The sequence below is a fragment of the Danaus plexippus genome, chromosome 15, assembly GCF_018135715.1.
Source record: "Danaus plexippus chromosome 15, MEX_DaPlex, whole genome shotgun sequence".
Classification (NCBI taxonomy): Eukaryota; Metazoa; Arthropoda; class Insecta; order Lepidoptera; family Nymphalidae; genus Danaus; species Danaus plexippus.
The window spans coordinates 2,818,167-2,839,423 of NC_083547.1; the positions used below are offsets into that span (position 1 = coordinate 2,818,167).

General features: G+C 30.9%; 1 protein-coding gene across 5 annotated transcripts in view; it reads right to left on the reverse strand.

The window, feature by feature from the left end:
* Positions 1-276: 276 nt before the first annotated feature.
* Positions 277-21,257, reverse strand: part of LOC116766576 (ornithine decarboxylase 2-like) — a 60,886-nt gene continuing 39,905 nt past the window's right edge. The window contains exons 2-11 of one of the 5 annotated variants that reach the window (XM_061522881.1): positions 3,017-3,065; positions 2,645-2,843; positions 2,454-2,571; positions 2,206-2,337; positions 1,998-2,118; positions 1,713-1,886; positions 1,280-1,411; positions 1,109-1,210; positions 759-979; positions 277-679 (exon numbers count right to left, since the gene is read on the reverse strand). In XM_061522881.1, coding sequence (XP_061378865.1) covers positions 541-679; positions 759-979; positions 1,109-1,210; positions 1,280-1,411; positions 1,713-1,886; positions 1,998-2,118; positions 2,206-2,337; positions 2,454-2,571; positions 2,645-2,828 — 1,323 coding nt within the window. In that variant the 5' untranslated portion in view covers positions 2,829-2,843; positions 3,017-3,065 and the 3' untranslated portion in view covers positions 277-540. Of the gene's footprint in view, positions 680-758; positions 980-1,108; positions 1,211-1,279; positions 1,412-1,712; positions 1,887-1,997; positions 2,119-2,205; positions 2,338-2,453; positions 2,572-2,644; positions 2,844-3,016; positions 3,066-7,446; positions 7,736-7,815; positions 8,037-8,667; positions 8,770-8,849; positions 8,982-9,249; positions 9,424-9,497; positions 9,619-9,833; positions 9,966-10,128; positions 10,247-10,331; positions 10,530-10,753; positions 10,966-15,036; positions 15,358-21,257 lie in introns of those variants that run through there. The other 4 variants (XM_061522880.1, XM_061522878.1, XM_061522879.1 and 1 more) reach the window with 4 other exon arrangements.

The window sequence follows — 21,257 nt, forward strand, 5'->3', positions numbered from 1 at the left end:
AAATAAAAAATCCTCAAAATTTCCATATAACCCTTAATTATATTATTATTAAAGTATATAATAAAATCTTGTAAAAATATTTAATGATGGACCTTAATATACAATATTAATGTAATGTATAAAAGATATTGCGCTGCTTCATTTCAAGCATTGAAAAAGGGTTTTCATATTGAAACAACCTTATTGAGGCTGTAAACTGCGATCTAACCAGGTTTAACTAAAAAATGTGTCAGATATCTGATTTCGAAGTCTAGTTATAATTGACAATAAAAATCGTTATTACTATTATGACATTGATTTATTTAAACATACAATACTTCATGAACATAATTTATTAGGAAATGCCAGTCAAAGGTAATTCCTGTTTATCATTTTTATTATAATTTCCATTCTGTTAAGAACAAAATCACTTTTATAAGAAAAACCGAATGGCATTTATAACAACTTATTTTTCTATTATTATGTTATACTAAATATTTTTATGTTTTATCAAAGAATAATTAACAACTTTTACAATATTTTTTAAATTTAATATTCTTTTTAAGCCTTCAAAGTATAATTTGAATCCATAACTTTCGATTGAATGACAAGTGGTGGCAAGCTAGATGGAAGTGGTTCTGAAATGTCTTGTTTGAAGAAGTCATCTGAATCAAACACTTCTGACTCCTTTATTTTTTCACTGAAAAAGAAATTAATAATATTAAAACATAGAGTATTTTATAATTTATACGTGTTACGCATTAATTTAAAGTACATACCACAATTTCTGTGAAATAACACTTCGGATACGCGGTTCTGGTAACGAAGAAAAATCGGAGGCGAGAGTCATGGTATAAGCTCCTTGGTTGGGGAAAACGAGCCAATCATCAACAGTACAAGGTGGTAACATAACTTCAACGTTCTCCATCACACGATCCACTGAGTCACACGATGGACCCCATAAAATAACTGGTTCACATTGTTCGCCTTCCTTACATTGCTTGAAATTAATTAAAAAATATATATTAATATTATATATGTTTTAATGAAACGATAATGCTACTGATGTTTTGAAAACAGACTTAATGGAGTTGCATATTCAAAGTACATACATAAAATTGAAACAAACCTTATACCGCCTGACGGTGTGCCACGGTTCATTGTACCGCAAACAACCAAACAATCCGTCATTCAAATACAACATATTTATAGAAGAGTCACCAACTTGTACCTAAAAACATTAGTGAGTCATAAAAGGCTTTCCTATTTTTTTTATAAAAGAATTATTAGTTCTCATTACCTGTCGCACTGTGTTAATATTGCAATATAAAGTAAATGCTTTATCGCACAGGTAACGTCCTGGTTCAGAGATCACTTGGATATCTGGATCAGGAAAGAGTTCATCCAAAGCCTTATTTATGAGCTTAGACACCTATAAAAAGATTATTAATATATTTTTAGAGATACCTATTTTTGGAGATAGAAATATATGTACGTATATTTAAAAGATAACTACAATCAACATCTTAGGCCATCGGTAAAAATCTTTCTACAAACCCATCAATTAAAATATGCATTCACTGTACAATTTTTCAAACATATAATAAAATCACACCGTAGCAATTCAACAAACAAAAAAATATCAAAATTGTTTACTGTGTAAGGGCAGTTGGATCATAATAAGTAACTATTTTCATATTTTTTTAACTACACGCAGAAACATGACCGGGTACCTCGTCTATTCTATCGATTTTATCGCTCATATATCCTCCTCCAATATCAACAATTTCCATTTTCCGTCCCGCCTTAGCCTCATGCTCGAACAATAGCTTAGCCTGTTGAAGTCCCATCACATAGCTGTCTGGTGATGTACAACCACTTCCTACATGGAAAGCTACCCCAACCACCTATAACAAAAATTATATTATATATATATATATATATGGTCTTTCATAAATTATGATATATATGTATATTATATGTATAGTATAGATGTAAAAACAGTTTTAATAATTTACCCGGATATTGAGCGCTGCAGCTTCTTCTAGTAAATCAATAGCTTCTGTTTCAAAATCGCAACCGAATTTTTTTCCTAAATCGTAAACACTGTCGGCGTGAACTCTTATACGCAGTAATAAGCTGCAATAAAAAAATATTTCATATTTCACCTATAAAAGTAATAAAACAATATTAATGTATTTATTTCATTGAAGGTAAAAAAATTACTTTGCCTCTGGCCAATACTGTTTTATTTTTTTTAGTTCGCAAATGTTGTCGAAAGTAGCGTGTTTAATCCCGGACTGTCTTGCATATGAGATCCACTCCGGTGTTTTTGTCGGAACTGCTAAAATTATGCTCCTGATTGGAAAAAAACTGTATTAATATTGTTTGTGTAGATTATACTTGTAGAATTTGTCACCCAGATGGTAAAAAAAAATCAAGTTTTGACGAAAATATGCTTTAGCCCTACTTACTGTGGCGATACTTTGAGTTTTAATATTCTATATATTTCACCCGGTGAAGCACAATCGAAGCCAACACCGAGTGCAGCGGCTAACTTTAACATCATGCAACTATCGTTCGATTTCACGGCTAAAACATTTTAAGTGTAAATTGTATTATGATATAATTTTAAAACAATTAAAAAGCGAAAAAAATACACCACCATAAAACATTTTGATCCTTGGCATCATTTTTCTGAAATGCTGTATGAACTGGTAAGCCTTGTCCATATCAAATATATAGAAGGGCTCCTTCTGAAGTCCACTTTCTATCATAGCTCTAGCTACATCTTCAGCGGTATTGTTTTCCAATACCAAAGCCTTTGAGACTCTCTTTTCATACACCATTTTTCAAATTAAAACCTGTATTTTATTAAGAAGAAATCTATGAACCATACATAATATATAAAAAGATATCGTTAGTATAATATTTAAAAAATATAATTGGTGTTTGTAAAATAATATAAAAGTATAAAAAAATATAATATAAAAAAATAAAGAAATGTAATATTTTATTCATTATTATGTATTCTCACCTGTGCCCCTTCGAATAACAGCGCCTATACCTGCCAACTCACGTTTGGACTGTGCAATACACGATTGGTTTATAAATAAAGGAAACATTTATCATATATTTACTTTATGGCGTGATAATAAAATAAGATTAATTTAAAATCAAACTGGTGGAATCTGATAATGAGTGTAACTATAATTATGTATTTCAGCCAGGATTTAAAGTGCTTAAAAAGGCAACGATATTTTTTTACTGTACCGACTACCTATTAAATTTGTTCCAAAACAATTTTTGCGACAATACATTAATTTAAAAAAAAATTGATTTGCTACGCCTAAAATCCATAGGTATTACAAAAAGAGTATTGAAAAACAGCATTTTTTAATTTAAACGATGTTCTAAGAGAGATTCAATATTTTTGTTATAATAATATCAAGTATTAAATACACGGAAGGCTATACGCATGTTTGAAATTGTATTTAGGAATAGACATAAACTATTATTTTCCATTATTATTTCCATTCCATGACTGGGACTGTATGCTATAAACAAAGTGCCTATGAACCCAAGAAATAAAAATATTAAATTTTATAATTAAATTTACACAATATTTAAGATTTTGTTGACTGTACCACTAAGACATTACTGTTACGTAAATTATGTATGCATTTAATAAATGCCACATCTTTTCCGCGATTTTTTTTGATTGCAATAATATCAGCATACATTATTACAGGTTAATAAAATTTTATTTTTTTATAATCTAAAACACCATAATTATAATGATAATCTCTTTTTACTAGATTACTTTTAACATCTAGAACACATTTAGAGCGGACACTATCTCTACATCAGTATTATCACAAGGTTGCACGTTTACATACAAAGAAGGTACACGTATATAGGGTATGGTACTATGCTCATAAGTTGTCTCAATCTAAATTTATTTAACTCAAAAGATCCATCGACCGAGATTTGTTTGTTCCATTTGAAATATGTCAAGAGAATAAAAATTTTCATTATTAAATTTGAAGCTAAACGTAAGTAGAACATATTTATATAATAAATTGTCTTTCAGAACCCAAATTTTGCGAAAACAAAATTTAAATATCATCACTTATATGACATTTTTGCTTACATTATAACAAAGATTGAAAACTAAATTTTAATTACATTTCTGAATCTATAGGAACAAAAGAATAGAAGAACAGACAAATAATAAATGGAGGAGGAGCTCTTTATTCAAATCAATCAATCTATGACAACTTGGACTCAATAAAGGATACGAATCTCTACGTCTTACGTTACCTAGTTCATGACGAAAAGGATAAGAAACTCGATGAGAGATATCACTGGATCCCATAAGTACTTACATATAGTCAACGTCAGGAACATACTACAAAAATCTGCAAATTATTTAAAATAAAACGCCTCCAATAGAGACAATGATGGAGTACAAGGATGATGGAGTGAAAAGATGGCGACAAAGTCACTACAGGCGCCGCCGCCAAACAAAAAAGCGGTCTTTACCAACGTGGTAAACACCTGCGGGCACATCTGTGTCCGTACCTGTTTACGCACCCGTGCCGCTTAAAACGCCCTCCTCGCCGCGGCTACACATAAGAACTAACAGGGGCTGGAATGACATATGCAGTCTCCTAAACAGTAAAAACATAAAATACTTATCCGCTCAAACCACGGCGGTAGGGTTCAAGATCTTTACTATAAACCCGGCTGACCATCGAGCCCTATTGGCGATACTGCGTTTAAACAAAATTTAATACTCTATGCCTTCCCGGAGGAAATTAGGCTCACGGTTATTAGCAAGGGTCTCCCCGCGGAGATGTCTGTCGATATTATTAAAGAGGACTTCGTAGTAAAGCCTCAGATAGATATATTTTAGTGCAAGAGTCCTTCTTGAAACCATGTAAACGAAACCCACGGATTGGGAATTACAACATTATTAGAAACGAACGCGTTTCCGGCAGAGGTGGCACAGTTATTTTCTACAGAAGGGCTCTTCACTTCATACCCCTCGATCCTCACCAACTACAAAACATCCAAGCGTCAATCTATCAGGTGAGGATGACAGGCTATCAGCCCATCATACTAGCATCCGTTTACTTATCCACATCTAAAAGATTCGAGGAGAGAGACCTTTAGTCACTCCTCTCGTTAGGAAACTCGGTCATTCTGGCAGGATCTTAAATGCAAGCACCCTAAATGGAACTGGTAGATAAGATAGACTACTGCTCCTCTTAATCCAACGCAATACACCTTCTATGACGGCTTACATGGCAGACCTTACGTGCTCAACATAGCCCTCCTAAAGAAAGTGCAACTCCAGTTGCATTCGATCGAAGCGCTATCCGAGCTAGATTCAGACCAAAGACTAGTACTAATCCAGCTAGGACCCTCCCAAATCGCGGCAACCCAAACTAAAAATATTGTAGATTGGAAGTTGAAATAGCACCTACAATGAGACTCTTCACATATATCCCAAATCTCTGACTACATAGTCCCAGCAGAAGAAGACCGCGAAGACCGCCATGTCCCAAGTCACCAATCACACTACCCAAGCGATAGACGATTCGACGAGGCGGATTACGGTGTCCCAGAGGGATCGTCGTGAACTGCCTCTGGACATTAGGGAAATAATGAGAAAAAAAAATGCCGCCCCTAGTGACCATGACGCAACAGGGACAGATAATAACCGAAGAACGCTACATAATCTCCAAAGGCAAGTGAGAGATGCACTCGCTTCCTTTCGAGAGGACGGCTTGGACAGAAAACTCTCATCGCTCTCTCCATGTGCTGCGAAAAAAAAATTTGTGCACAGCAACAGTCGCACCCTGGTACATCAGCAACTCTGATCTTCATAGGGACCCCCAACTCCTTACGATAGCAAAACATTTAAAGATGATCTCATAGAGATTTTTCGAGACCGCGACGGTACATACTAATCCCTTAATAGTCAAAGCGTGCGACTATTCCCTGTCTCCCAACTCCTCGATAGGAAAGAGGCACCCTAAAAACTACTCAAAATTACCACTTCAACACACACCGCCTTCGCCGGCGAAGACAAGGTCGCTTGTCATACACGTCGCTCAGTTTTTCTGCCGTTGGGGGGCGTCATGCAGTCCCACCACCCGATGCCACCCTTCTAGAGGCTCCCTTCCGGGCCGTTCAGACCCGAATTTAACGGTTAAATCCCATTGGGCCACCCACCACTCTCGGTGACGTTGTCAAAGCCATCAGGGCTAACAGCTATAGTCAAGTCGAAAATCAAGAAAAAAATGGGAGAAGGCATAGTCTTCGTAAGGAATGATTCTCGTTGTGAGGTGTCAGCCCTATTTGAAATGAGTAGTTTTCAAATTGTACCCACATTCAATTCATTAATGTTATGTGACTAATGGCTGTTTGTTCATCACGAATATTGACATCGCAATATTATTTGTTCTTAATTTCAGAGTTAAATTCATAACGTAGCAATAAATAACTGCAATTTGTATTAGTCAATTGTTTTTTTTTTATAATTCTGCTTTTAAACGTTAAAATAATATTTATAAAATAGGCAGGTATTTAAAATTAACACCTGCTAGTAGTTTGTGTAATTTTATCAAGTAATATAATTTGTTTTATTTTGTATATAAAATTATATACGTATCCTATAAAAACATCTGTATACAATTAACTAAAAATGTGGGAAGTAGTAATTATAAGGAAATCCTCAGTGGAAAAAATCCGAGATTGGTTTATTTATTGTATATTACATTGTCGTTTACGATAATTTCAATGAAATGCAAAATTATTAAATGATTACAACATTTTAAATTATTATAGTTTAATTATTATTAAGCTTTAACCACAACTTAACAATTAGAAAAAAAAAATCCTCTAATAAAATATATTTTCCTTAAATATCCAAGAAAATCCGTTAAGTCCTTTTGCCTCTGAAAACAGAGCAAATAAAATAAAACTCGTTCAATTGAGCTACGTAAAGTTTCTACTATTTTATTTTGGAATACGAGTCATAAATACATATATCATTGGAAGATTTCATTTATTTATCTTTAATATGAAACAACATTTTTAAATTTTGAGAACAAAGTGTAAAGAAAATATTGCATGATTTTTTATATTTTTATAATTTCTTAAAAGAGCAACCACACATGGGCGATAGCAATAAACATTTGCAAATGCCCTGTCTTCATTGCAATACTTAGTAAACGCTGTTTCCATAAATGACTTGCAATAAGAAATCAATGAGAATTTTCCACATTCTCAATAATTCATTACCATTGACTTATGTCATACATAACATTAACCTACTTTAATATTACGTTATTTGTATCTTTCTTAGTAAGAAAAATTCATTATAAGTAAATTTTATTGTAACTTTAATATTACCAATAATGTGCTTTTAGGCCAAATTGAGAGGAAAACAATACAGAAGGCTAAATAGATAAATTTATTGTTAATGAATGACATAAAATATAAATGGTTAATGTTATTTATTAGTATATTATTATTATTCGCTTCCTCTGTTAGTTTCATTAAAATCATTATCGTTGTGGTTAATTCATTTTAAAGGCTCCTTTTTCAAACCGCCAAAGTGTAATTCGTTTGCAATATTTTGGAGTGAACAATTATTGACGGCAAAGTGGGTGGAAGTGGCGTGGCGATGTTCTGTTCCAGGAAGTCATCAAGACCCAAAACTTTAGAATCCTTTAGGATGTTACTAAAAAAAATACACAAAACATAAAAATTATAAACTCAAAAAAGAAAAATATCACAATTTTTTAACATTATAATACATACAACAATTCCTGTGATATAACACTTCGTATATGCGGTTCTGGTAAAGTGGAAAACCTAGACGCCATAGTCATGCTATAAGCCCCTCTACTCGGAAACACGAGCCAATCGTAAATCGTACAAGCTGGCAACATTATAACAAGGTTGTCAAGTACGCGATCAATTGGATGACAGGTTGGACCCCATAATACAGTAGGTTTTAATTGTTCGCCCTCAGAGTGTACCTAAATGAAATAGCATTATAATTTTGTATATTAAAATTTTAATATTAAGGTTGTTTTATATTTCTATTTTCAATTATTATTTGTATTATATAAAAAAATGTTAGTATAACAACTGAAATAGGAAAGTAATTAAATAAAGAAAAATGTTTTGCAGTTTGTATTATTAACTTTTTCACTGCATGAATAATATATCTTTAGTTGTTTAGAGCATTTTAGTTACACTTCATACATGCATATATCAAATTTTACTATTATTTTTTTGTTTTTTTGATACCCACTCAAAAGCTACTAATAAACCTGTTTTTTGAATACATATTTTAAATTAATACACTCGTAGTTACGTTTGAATTTAATTTAAACAATTTGTTGAACTTAAAATATATACAATTTATTTCCTTGCATTTATCTTTGTATGTATCAAACCAAACATATAATAAATTTTACTTTTTAGTAAGAATTGAATAATACTTGGCTATCAGCACAATTCCTGGTAAGAAGAAATCGAGCATTAGATGATTAGCGTCCTATCTCAGTAAAAGCCTCTTCACTCTTCCTTTCAAGACCTCAAAATTGTAAGTTAGATGGATTCAAACAAACAGAGATAAAACAGAGGTAAAATATTTATACACACCCGAAACCGTTTGACGGTGTGCCATGGTTCATTGTACCTCAAACAACCAAACACTCCGTCATTTAAATACAGCATATTAATAGAAGAGTCACCAACTTGTACCTAAAAATATAAAAAGGTCATATAAGGTGATCCTATCTATGTATAGGAGGTTTTACTATCAAATTCTAAATTCTCATTACCGGTCGCACTGTGTTAATATTGCAATATAAAGTAAATGAGTTATCGCACAGATACCGTCCGGGCTCAGCGATCACTTGGACCTCTGGGTCCGGGAATAATTCCTCTATAGCATTGTTTATCAGTTTAGATACCTATAAATGGTAAAAATGCAAATGTTAAAATAATTTGTAAGTCAAAATAGTATTATTTGTGTACCATCAACATAATATTTAAGACGCCAAACAAATGTCAAATTGATTCGCTTTTATTATATTTATTTAATGTTTTCTTCTAACAACTAGAAGATACTGACAATCATAAATTAGAAAAATCTGAATAGTTAAACAATTTAACCGTGTCTAAGTATCATAGACAAGTTATTTTGTTTTGAAAAATACAGACACAAATGTAATATGATACCTTGTCAATCCTATCAGTTTTATCACTTAAGAATCCGCCTCCGACATCAACAATTTTCATTTTTCGTCCCGCCTTAGCCTCATGCTCGAACAGTTGTTTAACTTGTTGAAGTCCTAAGACATAGCTGTCCGGTGATGAACAACCACTTCCTACGTGGAATGCTATCCCAACCACCTATAGTAAAAATTATATTCTATATATATGGCCTTTCATAAAGTTTGATGCAAAAATTTAGACAGTTTTTATACTGTAATATTGAGTGCAGCAGCTTCTTCTAGTAAATCAATAGCTTCTGTTTCAAAATCGCAACCGAACTTCTTCCCTAAATCGTAAACACTGTCGCTATGTACTCTAATCCGCAGTAACAATCTGCAAAATTAATAGGTTTACCGAAATGAAACACTTATGTTTACACAATTGAATTAATTTGATATCATAAGTTACCTCTAAGTATTTTTACCATAAAATAAAATATTAATTATAAATAGGAACAGCATAAAGTATTAAAAAAGTAAAATAAATTTATAAGCCTTACAAATAGGACTTCTGTGAATTTATTAAAGTAAGACATAAGAGTTTATTACTTTGCATCGGGCCAGAATTGTTTTATTTTATTTAGTTCGCACAAATTGTCAAAAGTGGTGTGTTTAATCCCGCATTGTCTTGCATATAACATCCACTCTGGACTTTTTGTTGGCATTGCAAAAACGATACTCCTGTGGAAAAAGTCACGTTTATTGCCTAACCCAGCAGAAACATTTCATTGATAATATTTTGTCACATTTTTTATTTGTATATGTTTATCAAATCAAATGTTTTGTAGTTGATTAAATAGTTTTCAATCATAAAAAAATCTCATCATATTGTAAATGTACATACAGTGGCGATACTCTGAGTTTCAATACTTTATGTATTTCACCCGGTGAAGCACAATCGAAGCCAAGGCCAAGTGAGGCTGCTAGTTTTAACATAAAGTCACTATCATTCGATTTGACCGCTGAAAAAATATCGAGAATGAATATGCGATGTTAAATAACTTTTTGCATTTATGTAAATAAACAAAATTATTATAAATACACCACCATAAAATATTTTTATCCTTGGCATCATATTTTTAAAGTATTGTACGCGTTGATAAGCCTTGTCCATATCAAATATATAAAAAGGATCCTTCTGAAGTCCCCCTTCTATCATAGCTCGGGAGACATCCTCGGCAGTATTGTTTTCCAATACTAATGCCTTCGAAACCCTCTTTTCAATAACCATTTTTGTGAAAAAACCTAAATTGAAATAGATTTTATATATCAAATATATGTTATTCATATACTCTTTTAGTGTTACAGAGGGGGCAGACGGTAACTTTTTACTGTCTCTCAAAAAATCTGTAAGCTAGCGTAGCTGCATATACATATATTGTCGCACTAAGAATGATAGGACTGTGATATGAAATAATAAATATTGTTTAAAAAAAAAACAGGAATTAACGCTATGATATATTCTTTACCTTGTAACACGGTCATGGAACTAGGGCAGCTTGTAAACATGGCCAATTCAACATGACCGAGGCAAAGTAATAGAGTTAATCCTCGTTTTTAAATATTGTAATTTTAATCATGCACCGCGAAAATCTATAAGTTATTAAAATTTTTGGAGTTGATAGGATATTTTCAGCACATCTTCTCCGAAACTGATTCAGTGCCTTGGTCGAGTAAGCATAAGTATAAGCTGCAGTCTAATTAGACTTTCAGTCTTTAAATATAATAAAAAATCTGGTTAAAATATGGACAAAAACACTATAATAATAAATCAAAGGTAGCAAATATAAATACAACGTTTATTTTCACCTCAGGCCCCTTATGTGAGTGTTTATAAACTTATTGGACTACACAAACGAAACGCGGCTTATAGTTAAACAATGTTGCAAAAATAGAAAATAAGGATATTGAATTAAGTACTTATGAAATATGAGTTCAAAAAAGTAACAATAAATATACCTGGGCAGACTGTACAAGACAACGATGACTTTTCATTGAACTGAATAGCTGAGAGTTATGTTTTATAAGACGATGCCTCTGCACTGGTAATGAGATTATTAAGGGAAATAATGTTTTCATATTATTGCGACGTGATTTTAAAAGTATGACTAAAAATATGTGAAAAAAACAATGTTTAAACATAGTGTTTTTTAATAATGAGGATAGAAAAAGAGCCGCATACACTTATTGTTAAATTTTTCATATTTACATTTGTAAAATCGCCCCGGCAAATGTGCTTTTACCATATTTTTTTATGAATTATCTTTTATCTTGGACCAAATGTTTAACATAAAATCGTTTAAGATGGGTTACATTCTAAAAATGTTTGCTTTCGAAATGTTTTGGGTTTGAAACTATAGACTTAAATATTCTGACTCCAAGCCAAATTTTGTTCCACTTAAATATTAAACAAACAAATCAAATCTCATATAATCATCCATAAAGACCTTTCCATGTACGTTTAAGTAAATAACAAGATATTAAGACCTGATGGCCTAATTGATAAAACAATTGGAAAGCTGTATTTTTTTCATGACTTCTCATAACAGGTTTAAGCTAAGTATCCCAACCAAAGACAAACTTCTCCAGTATTTTTAACAACAAAAACCAGTTTTTAAAACAAGTTTTCTTTTAAAACCGTTAGTCTTTTTAATCCTTCTTTGCCTATTGAGAGCTTCATCTTAAATATTGCTTTATTTATAATGAATATTCTTTTGCAACAAAGTTAAAAAAAACTGCATGTTACACTTGTAAAAAGTACTAACGGATATGAGCATCTAAGCGGCATCCGTGTTAAGTAATGTGAAAAATGCCGGGAACATTTCCTTTCTGATAATATTACGAAATTTTATGATTGATACATGATATCTCCAAAATATTAAATAAGATCCGCATTTAAATCCGAAAATATGAAACATGGGTATACGATTTTTTAAACATGGCCAGGTTTTGATATTCCCCAAGGAAAGCGATAACGTGGCCGCCGTAAGCAGACCTGGCGGCGGACGATCATTGCAGATGCCAAAAACATCGGAAGGACCTGGAGCGACATGAAAAGCGAAGCTCAGGACCGAACGAGATTACGGCCTACTGTTCACGCCCTCTGCCCCACCTAGGAGACATAGGACTAAGACGAAGAAGAAGAAGAAGTTTTTGATATACATATCCTCATCAACTTGAAGCTAAAATTAAGATAAGACGTTCAAATGTTTGACATTATTATAAATTATTACAACAATGAGACTAAAATATATCTAAATCTAAAACTCCGTGGATCAATAAAAGTTCTAACTATTTACATGAAACATGGATACAACTTTTCATACATATATTGCATGTTACAATACAACCCTCTGGGGATTACGAGTAAAGTGAAAGGCTCCCGGCAGGAAGTACAATCCAACATGCCGACGAAAATTGGCCACATCAACTGAAATTATGTTTAATTTTCGTGTTGTCTTCTAACCTATTAATTTTCCATCATAATTACGATTTTCAAATGGTAAATATGAAAATAGAAGCTCCATAACAGTGAATATGTCTATTGTACTATAATCATGTGGATGAGTTGAAGAGTTTAGAAGAACATAGGATATGTAACACATATTTTTAAAATAACCTCAATTTTCTTAAAAAATTGTTTTACTTTTTTCCGTTCAAAATTTTCCAGGGCGGCAGTTAAAGGGTTTCCGTTATTTAAATCTTAGCCAAAAACAGAAGAGAAATAAACTTGTGAAGTTAAGACACCAAAATTTTTCCAAGGTTTGATTATTTTATACAAACGTAATTAGTTTATCATTAAACATATGAGTTCCATGCAAAAAAAATCATATTTGCCATTTTAGAATAAAAGTATTTTGCAATTTCATAGACTAGAATGAATGACGATTATTAGTGATATTTATTTTTTTACACACATAAAAATTTTTGCAAATTGATAGTGACCTTAAACTTCTTGCTCTCATTGCATTGATGTTATTTCGAAAATACCAATAAACAGTTTTTATTTTAAATTTAATTGATTCATCAATCGTATTTTAATAAAACCTAGCTTACAGACAATTTAGAAGGTCTATTAAAACAAATAATCTTACGTAATAACTTACATATATTGATAAATCTATTATTGTATCATTTGTATTATGATAAGATATAATTCTTCAAGATAATAGATGCAAATAATGATATAGACTTTATAACGTGCTGTTTGAAATCCTAAAGGTCGCAGCATGTTTTTTACTTACGACCTCTTCAGTAAAATAAACATGATCCTAAAATTATTTATTGAAAATTAAAAATGTGATATTAAAGAAATAATATACAATGAGGCAGATTCGCTCGATATAGGGATATTTAAATATTATATATATATATATATATATTAAACTCTTTCATTTACTGCAAGTGAAATGTAGTTCTGAGAGCTTTAAAAATCTTACTCGTAATACTTATAAGACTATTTATGATGTTTGGAATACCGAAGCACGTAGAAAATATAAACACTGCTGGTAATCAAACTAGTAATTTTCCTCATACCCTAGCTTTAGGCTATAAACGTAAAGTCAATTCGAATTGCTTTGTAACGTAGAATATTCAAATAAATACAGAAAACATTGTTTGTTGAAAACTTATTATTTTTTAATATCTCATGTATTAATGTTTTAACCCAATTTTATTGAAAACCGATATATATATATAAACTCAACTAAAATTTGTATTACAAAATAGCATCAATAACATATTTATTTGACGCTAAAATCGTACATTGTAAAAATGAAAAGAGTAAAACAGAAACATGAAAGATGAAATTAATTTATTACCAGGTATTTTATATTGTAACAGATATAAAAGTTTGATAAATGTTTCCTTATTCTAAGAATTTATTTTTAAGATTTTACATTGAAATTCCGCTATATAACAACGGTGAAAAATAAAATAAAAAGTGAAAGGTAAATAAAATAGTGAAACCGGTCAATATATGAAAGGTAAATAAAATAGTTTAAAAAATATGCCGAAACATATTTCCCTGTGTACTTTATTTAAATGAGGATGAGAGCTATGATGCGACCTGTATAAGATTTAATAAAATCGCGACAACTCTTAAAGGAACTTAATGTCGACTAAACTCCTAGCCAGTTCAAGAACATTCAAATATTAGTACAAATATAAAAGATGTGCATACTATCGCGCATGGCTTGTTAAGATTAAATGAGATATCCATCCCCGTTTTATCACTTCATGACATAATATGAAATTATACAATCTTATTCAATTATTATGTCTCTTAGGATTGTCATTATTAAGAATTTTTAAGACGTAGTCAATTATAAAACTGTTATAATTTTTAAAAACTAATATTTGTACTATGTATAATTTTCACTAAAGATTACTGTAATTATTCACTTTATCAAAGCGTAATAAAGGTTGGGGATTCATTATTTTCAAGTCAACAGTTCCGAGGCCGCGGCTCGCGAGTCAGCTGGAATTATTATTTTCTTAAATGCGCCAGTTAATTTTCAAAGTACCCTCTTAAATACAATAACTGTGTCTTATCAAAGTTACTAATTTATTACTTTCTATGAAGAACAATAAGTTCCTATTAAATAGTTAGTTATAGATGTATTGTTGTTCTGAAAACATTGCTTTTGGTTAATGTTTTGAACGCACGCGGACACATGAAAATATAAATTTATATCATGAAATAAAAAAAAAACTAGTATTGTCTATGGAGATTAAGATCTCATGCACTTACCTCACACCGATAATCAGACTGCTGAGATTCCTCTTAATTTACACCATAAGTCATTTATTCATAAAATAAAATGTTCGGATTCAGATACTTTAGATGCACTTCACTAAGCATTCCTGTTTGTCGTTAAAACTGACGGGACCACCATTTAAATAAACAACGCGTGCGAAGTGCAAATGCAATCATTCAGGATTGGGGAGCCCTCACACAATAGATGAAACAAGATGGCGTCTCAGACCAGATTGTCATCTGGAAGCTATTGACACCTAAAACTTTCTTTGTCACTTCCAAAAAGACAACATGATTTATTAATAAAGTTAAAGAAAATCTTAACTTCACTTTTGGTCCCATAATTAAAAAATCATTGAAGGCTTAAAAACTACATAAATCTAAACTTTTACATGATACCGCGACTAAATCAACAAAATATTTTATTTATTATAATAATTCAATAAACTTTTACAACTACATGACGAATAATGAAAAAATTCTTCATAAAATTTAACCATCTGAAAGAAAAGTTGAAAATTATAGTTTAATACGTCAATTTCAACATCAAAATCCTTGGAGTGATGTTTGATACTTGTAAGTTTCCGAACGATAATGGATAAAGACAAATAAATATAAATTTATAATACAGTAAAGTTCCTATAAAGAATTGATAAGAGGATAATTTACATATTAATGAAATAGCAAAGTTGGCAATAATACGTTATATTACAATATATGTATTTATATAAAATTCTTCCTTTATTAAGAGACTGACTAACAGACAACTCAAAGCCGAAACTACTGGTCGGTTGGGGGGAATGAGCTAGACTAAGAGAGGATTTTTGAACCCCCGAAGGGTGAGAAAAAGTTGGTAAATTAAAAAAAAATCTTAATGTATTCACGTGAAACTTTGTATTTAGGATTTACCAGTAAAGTAAGTGAGGATTTTCAAATTCACCCCCTAAGAGAAAGAAAAATCAATTTACCCCCCATTAATTGGATTATTAAAAAAAATATTTCTTAATGGATACACTTGAAACTTTGTATGTTGGTTCCACCAGTGAAGTAAGTGGGCATTATGAAAGGATTTTTTGATTTTTTTATGTCACCAAGCTGTACCTCATAATTCATGATAGCCAGATAGTTGAAAATTTTACAGATGATGTATTTTTGTTGACACTATAACAATATCATCAGCCTCTCGGTTACCGCTGCTGAGCAAAGACCTCTCTCACATGGATAAGTTTAGAGCACTTATCACGACGTTTGCTCAAGGCGGATTGGTGATTTTAAACTTATTATTTGAAATTTAAGTCCGGGTTTCCTCACGATGTTTTAACACACCTCCTGTCAGTGGTGTCTAAATATTCTTAAAAAGTACATAAAACTCGGAAAAAATCACATTGGAGCTTTCTAGGTTTTGAATCCGTATCCTCATGCACTAGTGGTGGGCCTAGTCTCTTGGCCAATCATCTTGTACAATATACGAGATATGCTTACTTTCTGTCCTGATTTTTATAGCCATTGAAAAAGATAAGTGAGTATAAATCACCCAAACTTAACCGCAGAGCTCATTCTTTTAATTTTTGAGGAGTTCTCTGGAATATATTTCACATTTATGATCACAATTTTACCAAATTTTCATAGGACATTAAATTTGTTTGTAATATTATTGGTCTTTTGTTAAGTGTCAGATCTATTAGGACTTTGGAATATATTTAAGGATATGCTGTCGAAAGATTAAAAAGATCAAGTCTATAGAAACAAAGATGTTGATAATATTGGGAGTGAGGTGTACAACAAATGCCTGTAAGTAGGTGGTCATCCACTTAAGGAATATGAGCTACCACAACCAACACGCCACTCGATTAAGGCAACATTATGTTATTAAAAAATACCAATTACAATACAGAATTTGTGGAATTTATTCGTTAACGACCATAAATAAAGTTTAAATATAGAACAAATATAAGCATATTATAAATAATATTAGCACCAATGCAGGACAACGTTTCTGTCTATATGCGCTAGGTGGTACTTTAAAAACCTACCTAATTAAATTTTTAGATCAATTGGATCAGTGTATATTGCACTAGCTATCGCTTCATCGGGTATACCTTGCACATCGCTGGAGGGTGGTCGAACTGCGCATGCATGTTTTAAGATACCTCTGGACTTGACTTCAAGTAAGTTCTAATAATCGATCGATGTTAGTTCTGGCCAATGCCTTTTAGTACGTTGTAGAGAGATTTAGCTGTTATACCTCCCGCTCCCACTTCTACCGCGTAGAAATTAACGACGAACCTATTTCTAGTGAGTTCTTTAGTGAGCTTATTGAATTTAATTATCGACCTTGATGGCATGGTCTTTGAGAATATTGGTTTCCCAAGGAACATTTATTGTTTAAAAGGAAATCCTGTAAGACCTTTTCCATCTATCTTTCAGCCTATACACAGTATGTGTATTGGTTGGAAATAGGCCTCCCAAAAACATCCCCAACGGTGTCAACAGGTTCCAGCGACCCCTTCCTCCTGTACAAATTATTTTGTATTTTTTTTTTACACTATGAATTTGTTTTTTTTTTCGCCTTTTCTAAATCTGTATGTGTACTAATATTATAAAGATAAGTAATTCGATGTTTTTAATGTTTGTTTACACATTTATTCGATAGACCATGGTAAATGCCATAAAAAATTAAAAACCCAAATTCTGCCGGAAGTCATTTTTCCATTCCACTCGGACGAAGTCGCGGGATAAAGCTAGTTAATATCTCATTTTGTTTCATTGTTCTAGATGAACATATATGTACTAGGTTCTACTGTCGTAATGAGAGTGTTAATCCAATCTTAAAAATACAATACTAGGATTAAATCACTATGACGTCTTAATTACTTTTTTTTATTCATGTTTACATTGATATAAAACTCCAAGATATACTGTTAATTATCATTACGTTGCTTATATTTAACGCCAAAAATAAATACAAATATTAAAAATTATCATCAGTTAAGATAAAGAAATGCAATTCATTAAATTCAATAAAAGAAAAATGGCAACAATATTGTGTAAAATGAAATCTAACACTTTCGCGAGTATTCATCTAAATAAAAGTAATATTTTCGGATTACTACATACTCCCGAAGTTTCGGTTACTTTGCAGCAACCGTGATTACTAGCAGACGAGAGCAGACATCTAGACAAGAGATGAAGAAGTTAAGAATAATTAATCATTTCCTAATTAAAAATACCAGTAATCCTAAGGGTAGATGACACAAACTTAAAAATAACAAAAAGAAATGAAATTTTTTGACACCTTTAACAAAGAAAAAACACTATTAATAAGAAAAAACCATAGTCAAGTTAAAAATTGATATTATTTAGATAGTTTGCAGAAGGTTCTATAAAAATACATTTTATTCTTAAATGTATATTTATAATATTATAGCACAACCGACAAGCGTTGCGTTGTCATATCAAGAGTATCTGTCACATCAATGATCTGGGTGCGGGTATAAAGAAATAGAGTATAGATTTAAAAAAATTGTTTGCAATAGATAAAACTGACTTACATGAAAAATATTTTAAAAGTAAATTTTTTTAAGTTAATTTAAAAAAAAAGTAAAAAATTACTAGTTTAAGAAACTTCTACGTTATGTCAAAAAACATAAGGGACGTGAAATGAATCAACAAAACTGTTACCAAGTCATTTCGTGATCCAGAAAATAGGGACTAATTTTTGTTTAAAGATTATTATTAATACCGTCTTTTATATATATATTTAAATTGTTATATAATATATCAAAGTTTACAAAACATAAGAAAATAGGTACTAGTTAAGTAAACAGTATTAAAAACTCAACAAAAGCAAATTGTTTTGGGCAGCTCGGTCTAAGCAATAAATGTGTCTTTAAACTCAATTAGGACTAAAGAATTGACATTGCCTTTGTACACTTTAGTTTAAATTAAAACTAGTGAATAATAAGAAACTGGTAGGTAATTTTAGTATTTAAATAGATTTAATATATAAGAAAATGATTGTTATGGAATATTCATTTTTTTTATCTAAAATAAATTTTAATCATATTTTAAAATACACAAACAAACGGAGTTTGCTATCATTGCAACCTACGACACAAACTGAACTTCTTTGTAAAATTTCACATTTTGGAAAGAAAAAAAAAATTCTATCCTTTTCAAGATAAGTCTTGCGGTTTCCGAACTGTCTTATAATATTTGAATTCAATGTTATTTTGGCCTACTTCGTCGTTATAATCTAGTTCAGTTTTTCTTTATTTGAGATATAAGATTTTATTACAAAATAATAGCAATAAGCAGATTACACTTATCTCATTTAGTTACTAAAAATAATTCCAGATTTTGAGAGAGTAGAATTGCAGTTGAGTTCAGTTGAATATTGTTTTATAAAATTTTTAATAGTTATCAAGATAAATCTTGTTTTCATAATACATTGACACACAATTTTATGCTTTTTTCTTAAATTTTGAAGAAAAAATAACATATTTTGAAAACAAGTATTTATGTATAATAATTTTATTATAGTTTTGTTTCTAAAAGTAATTGAGTTAAGACCACCTTCCTCATTTTCATTTTAACTTCCATTTAGAGTACATTTGAAGCAAACTGTAATAAGTAGAAAAGTAAACACAATAAATACAAAGAATTCCTTTATTTTTCCTTTTCGTATATCATCAATCTTTTCCGAATCAAAGCAAAAATCTTAATGGAATATCATTAATCAATACAAGCTCTCGGCCTATCAATATGATAACTATAGAATCCTGCTAATTGCCTGTATTACGAAATATTTATTTAAAAAATAATTATTATATATTATCTTGTAATAAGTACTATTCTTATACAAATAAATACTTATATTTTGTAAAAACTTCTTTTACTTTGCATATTTATTTCCATAGATATGTAAGAGCACTCTAAGAAGTTTTAAGCTGCTATGAAATTTATACTGTCTCAGACTAAATAATATCAAAAGGTACTTAAACTAACAAGACGGTCTATCAACAAAAACTTACACTAAATACAATATTACCATTTTTGCTATTTTCATATCACACACAAAAAATGCTTTTTATTCACTTCAAATTTTGATTAAGATATTTCAGTTATTATTTCATTTTCATAAATTACTTAAGTAAAGTTAACCTAGAAAATTATTAATATATTATATTACTCTACGTTCTTTGTGTTAAGCAACAGATAAAAATCCAAAGGCCAGATAGTTTCGGTGTATATATTTCAATCCTTTGAGACTTTCCTGTTTCATTAAACCACTTTACCGTCACAATGCTCGGGTAATTAAACGTATTCTCCACTTTACGAGCACTGATTACTTCTCCAACCAATTTGATGCAAATGTGTTGAATGCCAGTGCCACCACTTTTTTGGTACCGTCTGGTGGCGCCAGCGTAATGGCGGCTGGCTGGAAATATTTTCAAAACTACCGTCTGCAATACGTTATCTATGAAGTCTCTAATTAGTAATATTTCTATGGCTACCCACATTATACGCATAATTCACGAAAAAACGATATAACATTTGTATCCTAACAATATATTTTTCAAATTTCACAATACCACAACGCAGTACATGAGAAAATAGGTAGTTGTTAAATTATTGGGTTTTTTGATAAATATAATATTTTTAAACAAAACTTTATAAATGAAACTAGTATTCGGATTTACTACGCGGATTTTATTATTTAAAAAACTACCTCGAGGACCTCGTCTGCCCGTGATCACGGTTGCTGCAAAGTAACCGAAACGTCGGGATTATGTAGTTTTTTAAATAATAAAATCCGCGTAGTAAATCCGAATAATACTAGTTTCATTTAAATAAATACTCGCGAAAATCTTAGATCTCAAAACTTTATAATTTTAATCTACGAGGGTGACCGGAACATCATTAGCATTTAATCACTAACAGACAATTTCATCTTACCGTAGCGTAAACGCATTTATTACAAAGCAATCAAAATGCTGGGTCAAAATGAAAACGTTTAAGGTTAGTTAAGTCCAAAAAAACATTTTTATTTAAATAAAAATTTGCTAAATGGAGAAAAATATAAGTGCTATTATAAATAACGAAACTGTGACAAATTGTTACTAGAATATTATTTGTTCTCTTTCTTTAATTAACCTAGTAATGTAGAAACGTCATCCAATGTAAATTGTAATAAAATGTATAAAAATTTAAAT